Source organism: Suillus subaureus, assembly GCF_016647635.1.
Source record: "Suillus subaureus strain MN1 chromosome Unknown BJ212scaffold_2, whole genome shotgun sequence".
Classification (NCBI taxonomy): Eukaryota; Fungi; Basidiomycota; class Agaricomycetes; order Boletales; family Suillaceae; genus Suillus; species Suillus subaureus.
The window spans coordinates 92,894-108,664 of NW_024538558.1; the positions used below are offsets into that span (position 1 = coordinate 92,894).

The 15,771-nt window shown below is 44.3% G+C and overlaps 1 protein-coding gene across 1 annotated transcript; it reads left to right on the forward strand.

Annotated features, from left to right (window-relative positions):
- Nucleotides 1–353: 353 nt before the first annotated feature.
- BJ212DRAFT_1565640 (kinase-like domain-containing protein) lies at nt 354–1,805 on the forward strand (the record flags this gene model as incomplete). Its single annotated transcript, XM_041341957.1, has 7 exons — nt 354–579; nt 632–1,038; nt 1,081–1,158; nt 1,214–1,275; nt 1,306–1,332; nt 1,424–1,559; nt 1,609–1,805. Exons 1-7 carry the CDS (start codon nt 398–400, stop codon nt 1,803–1,805), a joined length of 1,089 nt encoding a protein of 362 aa, XP_041198697.1. The 5' UTR covers nt 354–397.
- Nucleotides 1,806–15,771: the final 13,966 nt, after the last annotated feature.

A 15,771-nucleotide genomic window follows, 5' to 3' on the forward strand; every position in this document is an offset into this window, starting at 1 on the left:
CTGATTTTGTGCAAAACGCAAAGAATCTTTGCTAAGACAAAAAAACATGCAAGCACGGTATGAAGAGAAGAGTTCATATGCATGCCGCCTACACGAAGACTAAAGTCTAGTCGCGCCTCACTACATAATATAATAGACTGGCAAGGTTTGTCGGATTCAAATCCTAGTCACGTTGATGTCATATCGTCACAAATCCATGGACGCACAGACTCCGCCCCTTTCTTGCGTAACTATCACTGATTGATTGCTTACTCTCACAACAATATGTGCCTTTCTCTCCCTCGCTTTAATCGACTTGTGAACTTGATTCGTGTTCCCCGGCCTAGGACAAGGTTTTCTCCACAAGCCCAATCATGTTTGACCAGATGTCTCCCAGACCATTGATGCTGATGGAAAAATGAAATTTCGTGTAGGCTCTCAGACATTTACTGAGGAGCCACTTGGGTTGCCGGCTCAGGATGGTTTTGGCTGGCCACAGCTTGAGTTTAATGAAGCAATTGGCCCCAACAACCGCTACATCATTTGCAGAAAACTAGGGTGGGGCACAACTTCAAGTGTTTGGCTTGCCCATGACACAGTGTATGTCAAAAGTCAGTTCTTTTTGACAATTCTGAATGCTGGTACCTTCTAGAAACAATTCATATGTTGCTATCAAGATACTTATTGGCAGACTAACCAATCTGTTTCAACAAAACCACCTTCCAGAGTGGATGATTCTCAAGCAGGTTTCATCCCTGCCAAACCCACACTGTCTTCAACTCCTATCTGACTTTGTAATCCCTGGAAAAGGCAGTGCAGGGGAACATCTCTGCTTTGTTACCCAGGTCCTAGGTGGAGATGTAAGCAAATTGGATGAAACTTGTGGCCCAATCTTCCCTCTTCCCCTTGCTAAACACATTCTTCTACACATCCTCCATGGAATTGCCCATGCACACAGCTGTGGCATAGTCCACACTGATCTACACCTCTCCAACATCTTCTTCAATGCTTGCATGTCTACTGCTGACTTGGACAAGTTACTCAAGTCCAATCCATCTTGTTGACACCCTCCAGAAGAGTCTCATGATGGTATGATGCAAGCTGCAGTGTCACAGCCACTTCCAGTACCTACTCTAGAGGAGGCCATGCAGAGGACATTCATACTTGCAGACTTTGGCAGTAGCAAGTCTATCAATGCACTAACACCTCATTTGTCTGAGCTGAAGTTCCACAGCCCAGCCTATTGCCAACCACATCACTGATGAGATCACTGTACCTGATCTTTGTTCACCTGAAGTTATCATATGATCACCATGGAATGAAAAGGTAGATATATGGACATTTGGATGTCTGGTCAGTACTTTTCTTCAGATCTGCTGCTACATCCTACAAAATGAACCATCCTCAGATCTTTGAGGTTGTCACCCATTGCCATTTTTTCAAGTTAGAGCCACTACCAGAACTTAACCTTGATCCAACAACTTCTCAGCTATGTCAGATGATGATTTACACAGAGGAAGACTTCAGCCCAGAGCAACTTAATGCTGGTCAACGATCTGCCCAGTTCTTTAAAGCAGACTGTGAGCATTACCTTACTTCTTGGTGCCAGTTTTAATTTCATGCATCCAGGTAACCTTATAGCAGAGGTACCAATCCCAGTTTTTCCAATTGAGAGGGCCATTAGATGTTACCATGTCATAGGGAAGGAAGAAGTGGTACCCATGGCTACACTGATGTGGAGGTGCTTGCATCTGGATCCTGCCAACAGGGCTAGTGCTGCTGAACTGCTCAGTGATCCATGGTTCAAAGATGTTGACCCTATCTAGTGTGCTCATAAACAGAAGATAAGGAAGAATTATTAAAGTTCTGTCACACATAGGATGTCATAAAAATGCTAAATGGATGGAATTGATGGACCATACAAGCACACTGTGTTATCCTGCGATCCACTCACAAGGAGGTGGTCATTCCAAAACAAAGTGATGGTGGTTGACAAAAGTCTGTGTCCTTGCCTCCATGTGGCAGTGTTGAATATCCTAATTGAGCAGTTGGATGCTGTGGAGATAAGCTTGTCTTCCAACCAAGCAACTTGGCTGTCTTTGCATCCTCCATTCTCATCAAAATCCAGGTTTCTACACTCTTGACATCCTGTATTTGTGTCCACTCAGAATTCACTCACTATTGGAGTCCAGCATAGTGCTAGTGATGACACATAAATGCATAATTGTTAATCAATGTGTCTTGTCTAAAATTTGGCAATGACCTCTGTCTTGACATCCCACAACCTCACTTTCCCATCATTGCTTCCACTCACAACAGTACTACTAGTGCCATTGAGCAGCAGTGGAGGGTGTGTGTTATCATTCCTCAAAACAAACACAGCCAGTGTACCCTGTTTGATTCCTCAATTAAGTCAACTCCTTTCCTGTGTGAATGTGCTTCATGAAGGCCACATGATTCTTGAGAGGTTATTGATATCCTTAAAGCAATCAACTAGCATTTAACAGCTGTGTTCAAGATTTTTGATTACTTACACAAATAACTCCTGTGGGCACTAGGCCACACAGCAACCTTGTTGTGCCAGTGCAGCCAGATGAGCACCTGCATGTCCTTTCAACTTGACTGCATCTAACCACTATCCAGCAAGCTTTGAATACTGTAGCCAATTGTCCATTCTATTACAAGCATTTAACAACTCAAAACATTTCACAATGTCCTCTGGACCCAAAAGATAGAATTTACAGCTTGAACTTCAATCATCCAATTCATCTTGTAGGTGTACATTATCCCTCTGAGATAGTGAGGATTGTTATGATTTCTAACTATAATGTTGAACCCAACTAGTGCTTTTCTGACTTGTTCCATTCCTTCCAACTCACAATCAGTGTGACATTCTAATATCAAAATCTGTCGATGAGTGGCTTGGATCAGTGTTAGTATCTCTTTCTCTTATCCCTTGTTGTGTTCTTTGACCTCATTGACAGTTTCTCAATCATCTGCTGGACCTTGGGAGAAACTGTCCCATGTTGCTATATGATATCCCCCTATGTTGGCCCACCCATCTATGTAATATACCCTACATCAGCCCACCTGTCTATATAATACATATTTCACCACCCCATCAGCCCACCCATTGTAGAGAATGAGATTGCTCTAGGCTTAGATCGCCCATATTACAACTCACCATGATTGGTACAGTGTGCAACTCACTAGCTATGACTTTCCTGCAAAATGTGCCAGAGGTGCGACACTTTCCTGCACTATGCGATGCATTCCTGCGCATGTGCTTAGTGTGCTCTTCCCATGCTTGGTCGCACTTTGTCATGCAGCATCCCAGAGCATCCATCCATTGTCCAACCAGTCCCCTGGTGCGTCCCTTTTCATTTATTCTCATTATCAGACCATATTTAGCATTGTATGATACATCATTTCATCATGGACCCTTTCTTACATCACTTACATACATACAGCACTCCCTATTCGCTTCCAAGCCCTGAGAGCGCACTAGGAAAAAGTTTTCAGACAGCTACCACCATCATGTCACTTAGCATCCAGTAGTTAGTGTCTAGAGTCAGAATCTATCATCTTCAGTCAGTATGCATCAGTCTTAGTCCTAGTCCCCAGCAGCAAGTCTATTATCATCACCAGTCCACTCAGCAGCCTCAGTTCATGACCTCATGTGTCATATCCCATATGCCAGACATAGATCCCATCATATTCCCACGCTTTCCGGACCTGTTTCTGGACCCCATATCTGACTCATTCCTGGATCCCCTATCCTGTCCACCCTATGCACATTCCGTCCAGCAAGACATCCGGACTTTACCTCCTCGGATTCCGGACTACATCCACCACCTCACATATCTCAGTCCTGTTTCTGCCCTGCCTTCTGGATCCCCAGATCTCCGGACCTCTGGATATTAACTGTACTATCTCCGGACCATTCCCACCCTTCATCCGAGATCCTGCGCCTATCCCCATTTAGGCATCTCCGCCTTTCTGGTTCTCGGTTATCTCTGTTTCCATCTTGCTGATTGATCCTTGTACTAGTTTCATCTCCGAGTTCATTTACTTATGTTCCGTCTTACTTACCAATGTGTTTCTGCATGCTCGTACATAGCCTTACTCCTTTGCTTACTGATCCTCTCAGGTAGCCTTTAGTATATAACCCCTGTACAACTACAGTAGAGTCCTCAGTCTGAATATCATCTTAGTTCCTGTTCATCACCTTAGATCTGCCCAATCATCTTCTGGACTTCAGTCCGTCTGAGTCTTGTCCTTTTCTGTAAGGCCTAGGGAAGGATTCCCTAGGCCGGAATTCTGGACCTCCAGATTTGTCCCCTATGTCTCTGTCCCAAGTCTAGGGATTGCTTCCCTAGGCTAGAGTCTTGCCTTTCCAGCACTTACCCTCTTTCCGGACTTAGGTCCACTTCCTGTCCCTCCAACTCTACCTTAGGGTAGTCTACCTCCATTTGCTTCTACATCAGACGAAGTCCGATGTAGCCCCTATTCCTTCTGGACCTCCGGACCTCCTGTCCTCTGTACCTCTGGACATCCTGGTATCCTGTCCTTTGGACGTTCCGCCCTCCATACCTCTGGACCTCCTGTCCTCCGTACTCCGGACCTCCTATCCGTCCATCCTGTTTTCCTGTAGAAGTATTACCTTGCAGTGGGAACTCTCCTGAGCATTTCCTGCATCCCTCTGGAACTCTCCTGCACTCCTCTGGACGTTTCCTGCGCTCCTCCGGAAGTCCTCCCACACTCTCCACCAGAGTAGCCAGCCTCCAGAAGTCCTCCAGACTTCATCAGACCATCATTGGACTTCCTCTGAAATGAAGGGCACATACTCGGGTAAGGGGCACAGTGTACGAGCTGAGGCCAAGCCCCTCTGAGTCAGTCTCTCTCTCCTTTGAGCATGGTTCTTAACATCATGACTTCTACCAGTTTCTTATATGTTCGTGCACAGCTTGTGCATTATTCCCACACTTCATGCTCCTACATGCTCGACATTCCTGTGTGCATGCTCCCAGTGTGCTTCACCAGAGTTGACCTGGTGTCACTTCGTGGATCTTGCTTTCCTTGCTTCCCTTAAGGGTCAAACATATCACCTGGTGCATTTTGACCAACAATTTAGATAGTCAGTAGGCCTTCCTCTCTCACCAGAGTGAGAGCCTTCTTTCTTTCTTCTGCTCTGCAGCCTAGCAGAGCTGTTGAACCTCCACCATATATATAATACATATTTCACCACCCCATCAGCCCACCCATATATATAATAAATATTTCACCATCCCATTGGCCCACCTGTCTGTAATGTACCCCCACCTTGGCCCACCCATATATATAATACATATTTCACCGCCACATCGGCCCACCCATCTATATAATAATATCTGCCATACATCTGTCTTCAGCCCAGCTGTCTATAATACAGTGGCTTAAAAAACTGTCCACATGTTTTTGCATTTTTTACTATTTACAATATTGTGTGAGAATACATAAAGGCCTCAGTGACATGCTGATACCATATTGTGGTGCTGCTTCAGGGCTTTCATTTGAGCCCTACACCGTGGGAATCGGTGGAGATATGGTGGAGATACAAGGCTCACAAAATGGTGACTCATGCAGACAGTTTTTTGAGCACATATTAAAACTATATAAATCATCATTTATGACACCATAACAATCATGCCACCATTAAATAAATTATAAAGTGGTGTCATTATGTCATTTTAAAACCATATCTAACTATATAAACCAAAAATTTCCATATGTCATGGTTATATTCACCATGAAAGCCACCCCCCCTGCTCAAAGGGATAATATCCTCTCTCTTTCCTATTCTGGCCTCTCTGCTTGTCAAATTTCCTCTAGAACTGGAGTATCCAAGTCCACTGTGGCCAAGTTCATCAAAGAAAGTCACACAGACAAGGAAAACTTCTGTGAAGGGCATCCATCCAAGCTCACCTCTACTGATAGGAGGGCTATTATTCAACATATCACTACAGGAAAGGCTGATAATGCTGTCCAGGTCACTTATTACATCAATTCCACCATCACATTCCCTGTCTCTTCACACACTGTGAGAAACATTCTCAAGACAGCTCATCTCAGGTCAGTAACAAGGAAGAAAAGGCTTTCCTCTCTATCACACATATGCAGAGAGGACTAGCACCCTTCTTTTTTCACATATATACCTTGCTATCTGACCCAATCCTATTTATTGTGGTCTTATATGATCACATAACATGCTTCCAGTCCATGTAATCCAATTCTGATGGGCTAAGGCAAAGGTAAGTCATCTCTGTTTATGTGTGATGGAGAGGAAAGCCTTTTCTTCCTTGTTACTGACCTGAGATGAGCTGTCTTGAGAATGTTTCTCACAGTGTGTGAAGAGACAGGGAATGTGATGGTGGAATTGATGTAATAAGTGACCTGGACAGCATTATCAGCCTTTCCTGTAGTGATATGTTGAATAATAGCCCTCCTATCAGTAGAGGTGAGCTTGGATGGATGCCCTTCACAGAAGTTTTCCTTGTCTGTGTGACTTTCTTTGATGAACTTGGCCACAGTGGACTTGGATACTCCAGTTCTAGAGGAAATTTGACAAGCAGAGAGGCCAGAATAGGAAAGAGAGAGGATATTATCCCTTTGAGCAGGGGGGGTGGCTTTCATGGTGAATATAACCATGACATATGGAAATTTTTGGTTTATATAGTTAGATATGGTTTTAAAATGACATAATGACACCACTTTATAATTTATTTAATGGTGGCATGATTGTTATGGTGTCATAAATGATGATTTATATAGTTTTAATATGTGCTCAAAAAACTGTCTGCATGAGTCACCATTTTGTGAGCCTTGTATCTCCACCATATCTCCACCGATTCCCACGGTGTAGGGCTCAAATGAAAGCCCTGAAGCAGCACCACAATATGGTATTAGCATGTCACTGAGGCCTTTATGTATTCTCACACAATATTGTAAATAGTAAAAAATGCAAAAACATGTGGACAGTTTTTTGAGCCACTGTATCTAACAGAATGATCAATCAGCAGGATCCAAGGCTATGTACAAAGCATATGAAGAGTCTATTGGTAAGTAGAAATGGATCACAAATAATGAAACAGAAATGAAGCATAGGTAATGGATCAGGGAGCAGGACGGATATACAGATAACTAAAATACTGGAGTTAGGGGATTACCAAAAGGAGATGAGTGCTGGTTGTGGACTTGGATGAATTGTGGACCAGACCAGATGAGTGGACAGATTGGATGATGAGATGTTGGAGGGGGATAAGATGTGGATAGGATCAGAGATAAGATGTGGATCGGATCTGAGATCTGGATATGTGGATATGACAGTATCCCCCCTTTAGGGCCAATCCCTAGAGGCACAAGATCTGATGATCTGGACCAGACAATATGAGGGCAAGAATCAATAGAGAAGCTGATAGATGGAGTTTGTGAGTTTGGGTTTCCACAGATATACAGATGCCAAAGTGTCCTAGGTCTTCCTTCCTTTCCCTACTTCACCCACTTATACTAGCTTTGAAATATCATGTCTGGCAACAAATCCAGTGGTCAGAAATCCACTAGGGAGACTCTTGCAGAACTTCAGTGCCAGATGGCACTCACAGAGGCTGCAGCTCAGAGAGAGGAAGAGAAAGAGAAAGAGGAGTGGAAGCATCAGGAAGTGGAGCAGATGCATCAGGAAGTGGAACAGAAACATGAGGAGGAGAAGAAGCGGATAGAGCAGTCTGAGCTCTGGGTAGCACAGGAAGAGAAGAGGCAGAGGGCTGAGGTGGCTAGGAGGGTGAGTGATGATACCTCTATCAGATCCAGAACTAAGGGATATGCTAGTCCCAGTCTGCTTCTATGTCTGGAGCTCAGGATACACCCTGCACTTGTTGTGTCAATAAGAGCAGGGTGTGCTCCTGGGAGGATGCCAAGTCTAATGTACTGGTGAGATATTCCTTGTCTTGGATGTCTGGAACTGGGTGTACTAATGTCCAGATAGGTCAAGTCTTGTGACGTCTGCAGGATTGATAGGGTCTCCTGTCCTAGAAGTGCAGACAAGCCCAGGGAACCAAAGTGGAAGAGGCAGCATGCTGTAGGGACTCCGTCTCCAAAATCCAAGGGTAAGAGATGTCAGAAGAGCCCTACCCCTGAGGAGCTGGAAGTGGAGGACATCTCTAATCTGCAGACTATGATTGAAACGGATGAGGGGAGTGTGGAGTATGATGACCAGGCCTGGGTTACTGCTGCTAACAGCATAGTAGTGGAACTGGCCTGGACCAATGGACTTCTCCAGGAGAGTATTGGAGCTACAAAAGGAAGTAGGTTGGTGATGGAGCAGATGAATACTAACATGGAGGACTTCATCCAGCAGCAGAGGGACTTCCAGTCCATCCTCTTGGAGGGGATCTGGAATGGATTCTGGATTGCAGACACCTCTACTCCAGATGATGCTGACAAGGATGTTGAGGAAGAGGCTAGAGGATCTGGAGGGGACATGGAGACTGATGGATGAGGAGCTCCAGATTTCTGCTTCTGCCCCTAATGTACTTGTATCTGATTTTGTACTCATTGTAATGCAATAGGACTGGGTTTGTCTAGATATGCAGAGTGAAATACTGAAACTAGGTCCAATACATTTCCAAGTTCCATGGCTAGTAACCAGGACGTCTCTTCATCCATCCCTTCATATCTGGACCACCAGATGAGGTAGAGAAGCTGACATTGTTATCTCTGGCGGTCCAACTTAGAGTCTAGGATTTTGGATATCTCATATTCTGGTTCTCTGTTGACTTCTACTGGAGGTAGGGGTGGTTGGATACAATTAGGGATGGTGTTCAGAACTGCAGGTTCTAGTTGGGAGACATGGAAGACTGGATGCACTGAGCGCATGGAATCTAGGAGTTGGATGGTGAAGGAATGTGATCTGGGACAGGATATAATATCAAAAGAATCTAAGTTCTTTTCTGAGAGCTTCTTGGAGGGACAAGTGGAACGGAAGTACTTTGCTTTGACAAAGACTTGATCTCCAACCTTGAAGTCTGGAGCTGGTATCTGCCTTGTATCTGCAGGTCCTTGATAATGTTCTTGTGTGTGGGTCATTTCTTCTTGGAGAAATTGGTAAAGCTCATTGAGGTCTATGGCATATTCCTGTGCATGGACAGAGGAAAGGTCACATTCTGGGTGGATGGATATGTTTGGATGGTACCCCTTGTTGGCAAAGAAGGGTGAGACTCCAGTGGTAGCACTTGGAGCATTGTTGTATGCAAATTCAGCCAAGGGGAGTAGTTCTGACCAGTTATCCTGCTAATAGTTACAGTAGATCCGGAGGTATTGTTCTAGGGTTTGGTTGGCATGCTCAGTTTTTCCATCTCCTTCCAGATGATATCTGGACATGAAGTGGAGGATCATATCTAATGCTTTTCCTAAGGACCAGAAGAAGTGGGATATGAACTCTGTTCCCCAGTCCGAGGTTACATGAGATAGAACACCGTGCTTGGAGAACACATGGAGTAGGAACAAGTGAGTGAGGTGATAGTATCATGGGTTGGAACAAATATTGCTTGCTTGGATAGACAATCTATGATGAGGATGGCTGTGAAGCCAGAGGAGTCTGGAAGTTGCTCAATGAAATCCATGGAGATGGAGTTCCAAGGCTTATCTGGAACAGGGAGTTGTTTGAGCAATCCATATGGCTTATGTCTTGGAACCTTGGCTTGGGTGCAGGTGGTGCATAATTTAACATAGTCTTTGACATAGGTGTGTATTCCAGGCCAGGTACAGTGACTTGCAAAACCATTACAATGTTTGGTACTTTTTCAGTATACACAATATAGTGCCTATGCACATGGGAATCATGCTTAGTGTTGGTGGGGGCATGTGAACTACAAACCCTTGGCTACAGACTGACATTTGGATCACGTGATTTGGCCAATGGGATGTGAAGATATGCCTATTTTAAGACAGAGATACCATTGTAACAGTTTTGCAGCTGTTGATATAGATGGTGGGATCTCAGTCAAATCAGAGGATGGTTACTGTTATTTGCTTACACAAATAAATATATATATATATAAATATTATGTCTGAGTTTGAAATTGCTCCCATGCTTCTTTATTCCCAACCATTGCTACTATTTCCTTAGAGGAATGCTCATACTCTGCAAGTCTCCTTTTGACAAGGTCCCAGAGATATTCCAATGGGTTAAGGTCAGAAGATTGTGCAGACCACACCATAGTCCTTAATTCCTACCCATCTAGTCACTTCTTGACCTTTTTGCAGGTATGCTTAGGGTCACTGTCTTGCTAAACGATGACATCAGAAGCATTAAGATTATAAAACTCCAGGAAATTCTGAAGTTTATCCTTCAAAATTTGAAGGTAAAGATCTCCACCCATTCTACCATCAATCTTAGCAGCATAGCCAACTTCTTCCCAGGTCATACAGCCCCATATCATCACAGAACTTCCATTAAACTTGATAGTTCCTTATACCAATCTGTCACTATGTCTCTCTCCTGACTTTTTCCAAGCCCATGTGCAACCATCTGACCCTAGGTGATTAATGTTGGTTTCATCAGACCATATGACCAACTTCCAGTCCTCCAAAGTCCAAGTGTACTTTGCAATATTTGGCAGACAGTAGAGAGTGTTTGGACTTGACTACAGCCCTCATCCCAGCTTTTTCAGGTAGCAGCAAGTGATACTTGGGTTGGGGGGCTAATTGACAATATTTGAAAAAGATTTGAGCACTTGGATAGCAGTTTCTGCCTGCTGAGTGAAAATAAAACAAATAGGATGACAAATATTGACTGAGGAAAGCTTGGTTGAATGACCACCAGTCAACTTTTGCAAGTAGAAACACTCTTTTTAATGAAGCCTGGAGATGGTAGTAGTGCTGACACCAGTTGTGGAGGCAATAGAGTGAATAGAATGACCAGCATTAAGCTAAAAGAGAATGGTATTCTTTTGAGTAGTAGAGAGAGATCCCATGGTGGTAATGATTAAAAATAAAGAAGCATGGGAGCAATTTCAAACTCAGACATAATATTTTTATGTATATTTTTATTTGTGTAAGCAAATAACAGTAACCATCCTCTGATTTGACTGAGATCCCACCATCTATATCAACAGCTGCAAAACTGTTACAATGGTATCTCTGTCTTAAAATAGGCATATCTTCACATCCCATTGGCCAAATCACGTGATCCAAGTGTCAGTCTGTAGTGAAGGGTTTGTAGTTCACACGCCCCCACCAACACTAAGCATGATTCCCATGTGCATAGGCACTACATTGTGTACACTGAAAAAGTACCAAACATTGTAATGGTTTTGCAAGTCACTGTATATTCATGTCAGATGAGTTCTAATGTCCAATTCTGGCCAAAGTGTCCAGACAGAGGATGGTCATGTGTGTTCCGGAGGATGTGAAGTCAGAGGTCATTGGCATCAGGGACATATATACAATTGTTGCAACAGAGGAAATCACTATTGTCCGTGGTCCATCTGGGATCTGGAGGACCGGACATTTGAGTGGACACAATATGGTTGTTGGGGAGAGTGGATAGGATATCATTTCAGAGTTGGTCAACATCCATGAGTACAGCTGCTCAGAGCACCAGATATGCTAAGGTTGATGCTCATAGGGACAAAGCTAACTGTTCAGATGTGAATACTGGACAGAGGTTATGAGGGTTAACTTGAGTGTAGTCCTTATCCCCCTCTTTAGGGTAGACATCCCAGCATCTAGTGAGGAAATCCAGTTTTGCTCCAAGTTTTCTGGGACGGAAATGGATGATGAGATTGAATTTGTGGAGGAACTCCGACCAACATGCCTGACAGTGAGAGAGGAGTTTGGTGGTTGTGAAGTACTCAAGGTTCTTGTGGTCCATGACAACATCAATAGGCTCGGATGAGCCTTCTAGGTAGTGTCTCCAGGTCTGGAAAGCTTCATATATGGCTAGGAGTTCCTTGTTGTGGGTATCATGGTTAAGTTCTGGAGCAGACAGGGTTCTAGAATAGAACACTACTGGATGAAGCTCTGAGTCTGGACATACAATGGACAGTATTCCAGCAATAGCATAATTGGAGGCATCAGTCTCAACAACAATAGGAACATTTGGGATCCAGTGCATAAGCACCAGAGTGGAAGTGAAGGCTTTCTTGAGTGCAACAAATGATTTCTGGCAATCCTTGGAAAAGTCCAAGTTAACATTCTTGTGTGTAAGCTGGGTGAGTGGAGTGATGATGTCTGAATAGTTGAAGATGAAACAACAATAGAAATTTGCGAATCCAAGGAAGGATTGAACATCCTTCACCTTCCTTGGCTCCAGCCAGTCAATGATGGCTTTGACTTTATTGGATGACATAGTAAGGCCTTCCAGAGATAGGAGGTAGCCAAGGTATTCTACAGAATCAGAGTGGAACTCCCATTTCTCTGGTTTGGCATAGAGTCGATGCTTTCAGAGTCATTGAAGTACTTCTTGGATGTGTTGCTTATGGGATGCAAGGTCATGGGAATAGATGAGGATGTTGTCCAGATACACTACAATGCATATGTCAAGCATATCAGCAAAGATGCTATTGTCAAAATGCTGGAAAGCTGCTAGAGCATTGGTGAGGCCCTTGGGCATAACTAACTACTCATAGGAGCCATAGTGCATCTGGAATGCTGTCTTCCACTTGTCTCTGGAAGAGATCTGGACAAGATGGTAAGTGGACCAGAGGTTGATCTTAGTGTAAACTTTGGCACGGCTCAGAGAGTCTAAGAGGTTGGCAATGAGGGGCAATGGATAGTGGTCTTTTTGGTGATCTTGTTCAGGCCATGGAAATCCACACAAAGATGCAGGGAGCCATCCTTCTTCTTGACAAACAGGACAGGGGCTCAATGTGGAGAGGAGGAGGAGCAGAGGAGTCTGGACAAGATTTTTTCATCCAGGAACTTCCAGAGAGCTTCAAGCTCAACTGGGGAAAGGGAATATATGGTGCCTAAGGGTGGAGCAGTACCTTCCTCTAAGTCAATCTTTAGGTCATAAGGCCAATGAGGAGGAAGTTGGCTGGCTCTTCCCTTGTCAAAGACATCCACATATTCATGATACTCCAGAGGGATCACAGATAGATCCAGAGCATTGGACAAGGTGGATATGGAATGGATCTTGGCACTGGAAGGACGTAGGAAGATGCTGAACTGCTTGGAACCTTCTAACTTGCAGGCCCAGCAAAAGGCAACTGCATTGATTAAAGAAATGTTAGGCTCGGAGATATCAGTGGAGGTGTCTGGAGTAGTCAGAGGGGTAGTTTCCACTGGAGGTGGTGGAGGTGATATTGAAGGGGTCAATGGCATTCCATGAGATGAAGTCCAGAACTCGATGCTGTGTGAAACCCAGTCAATCAACAGATCATATCAGGTAAGCCAGCTATATCCAAGGACAATAAGACAGGATGAATCCAAAGGAGTTACATAGAACATATCAGAGGTGACTACACCAGACAAGAAACAGATGGGCAGATCTATAGCTTCGGAAATGGTTGCATTACAAGTACCATCAAACAAATGGAGCAGAATCAGAGGAATTGCATAGGTAGGTAGATTATATTTACAGATGAAGTCAGATTCTATGAAGCAATGGGAGGAATCACAATCTACAAGAGCTGGAAAGTCAGAAATATCAGAATACATAGGAAGGGAAACATATGGACAGAGAGAGTTTGGATCAGACAGGGATACAATGTTGAGTCATAGCTCCATTGCACAGGTTGAGTCAATGTGACCCTCATCCCATGCGGAGTCAGGAGGGTCACAGATTATTTTTTCACCTTGTCCAAGGCATCCAGTTTGGTTTCTGGATTGACTGTAGCTGCATGACCTTTGGTAGTATGTGAAGTCAACTTTGTGCAGTCCCAAGCAGTATACCCAGGTCTACCACAGAACAGACAGAGCTTCCTGTCCAGCCTTCTCTGATGCTCTTTGGATGTAAGCTTTCCATCCTTGCCCAACTTGTTGCTAAGGTCCAGAGCTTTAGAAGCAGAGGTAGTGGATAAAGTCATCTTTCCAGATTTGTTGTTTCTGGAGGAAGTGCTTCCAGATCTGGACACATTGGCATTGGTCCATTCAGAAGGCTTGGCAGGAGGAGTGGTTGCAGAGGATTTGGTTTCACAGGAGATCTCTCCCTTATGCTCCCAATAGTGGGCATCAATAGTCTGCACAAGGGTTTTGTATTCTGAGAGTGTGGCAGGTTTTCCCATGTGACTGATTTCATCCTTGATACGAGCAGGAAGTCTGTTATAGAATTGTCAGCATAGGGCTCCATCACCCCATCCATGGACCTGAGAGGCAAGTCATTGGAATTCTACAATGTACTTGTTGATATGCTGTCCATCATGCATATTGAGTTGTTCAAGCTGCATTTCCACATCTCCAGAGGGGTTGTGAGGTCCAAAATTGGTCTGGAGCTCAAGCATGAACTCAGAATAGCCACCCATCCAGTCCAGACGATTGATATGTTTGTTAGAAAGGAGGTCAGGTTCAAACCATTCAAGGGCCATTCCTTTGAGGTAGGATTGGGTGAAATTGACTTTAGACCTTCCAGTATGGAAAGCATTGGGTTTGCTCTGGAAGTTGAGCTTGCACTGGACAAAGAATGCATGAAGTTTCCAGGGCTCAGTGCCATCAAAGACATCCAGCTCCTGGACCTTGACTTTAGGATCTTCAGGGAGGGTGGTGCAATGATTGTTTTGGGTGAGATTGTTGATAGCTCTGGATAGGAGTACCATAATGCGATCCTGTGGACCCAGGCCATCATCTCTATCATCATTGTCTTCATCATCCAGATGATGATCTGGATTTCCACCATTACCATCTGGCGGGTTTCCACCAGGGGTATCATGATCAATGTCATTGTCATATCCCATATGCCAGACATAGATCCCATCATATTCCCACGCTTTCCAGACCTGTTTCCGGACCCCATATCTGGCTCATTCCTGGATCCCCTATCCTGTCCACCCTATGCACATTCCATCCAGCAAGACATCCAGACTTTACCTCCTCTTGGATTCTGGACTACATCCACTACCTCACATATCTCAGTCCTGTTTCTGTCCTGCCTTCCAGATCCCCAGATCTCTGGACCTCTGGATATTAACTGTACTATCTCTGGACCATTCCCACCCTCTGTCAAAGATCCTGCACCTATCCCCATTTAGGCATCTCTGCCTTTCTGGTTCTTGGTTATCTCTGTTTCTGTCTTGCTGATTGATCCTTGTACTAGTTTCATCTCCAAGTTCATTTACTTATGTTCCATCTTACTTACCAATGTGTTTCCACATGCTCATACATAGCCTTACTCTGTTGCTTACTGATCCTCTTGGATATCCTCTAGTATATAACCCCTGTACAATTCCTGTAGAGTCCTCAGTCTGAATATCACCTTAGATCTGCCCAATCATCTTCCAGACTTCAGTCCATCTGAGTCTTGTCCTTTTCCATAAGGCCTAGGGAAGAATTCCCTAGTCCAGAATTCCAGACCTTCGGATTTGTCCCCTATGTCTCTGTCCCAAGTCTAGGGATTGCTTCCCTAGACTGGAGTCTTGCCTTTCCAGCACTTACCCTCTCTCTGGACTTTGGTCCACTTCCTGTCTCTCCAACTCTACCTAAGGATAGTCTACCTCTGTTTGCTTCTACATTGGACTTTGTCTGATGTAGCCCCTATTCCTTCCAGACCTCCGGACATCCTGTCCTGTGCACCTCTGGGTGTCCTATCCTTTGGATGTCCCA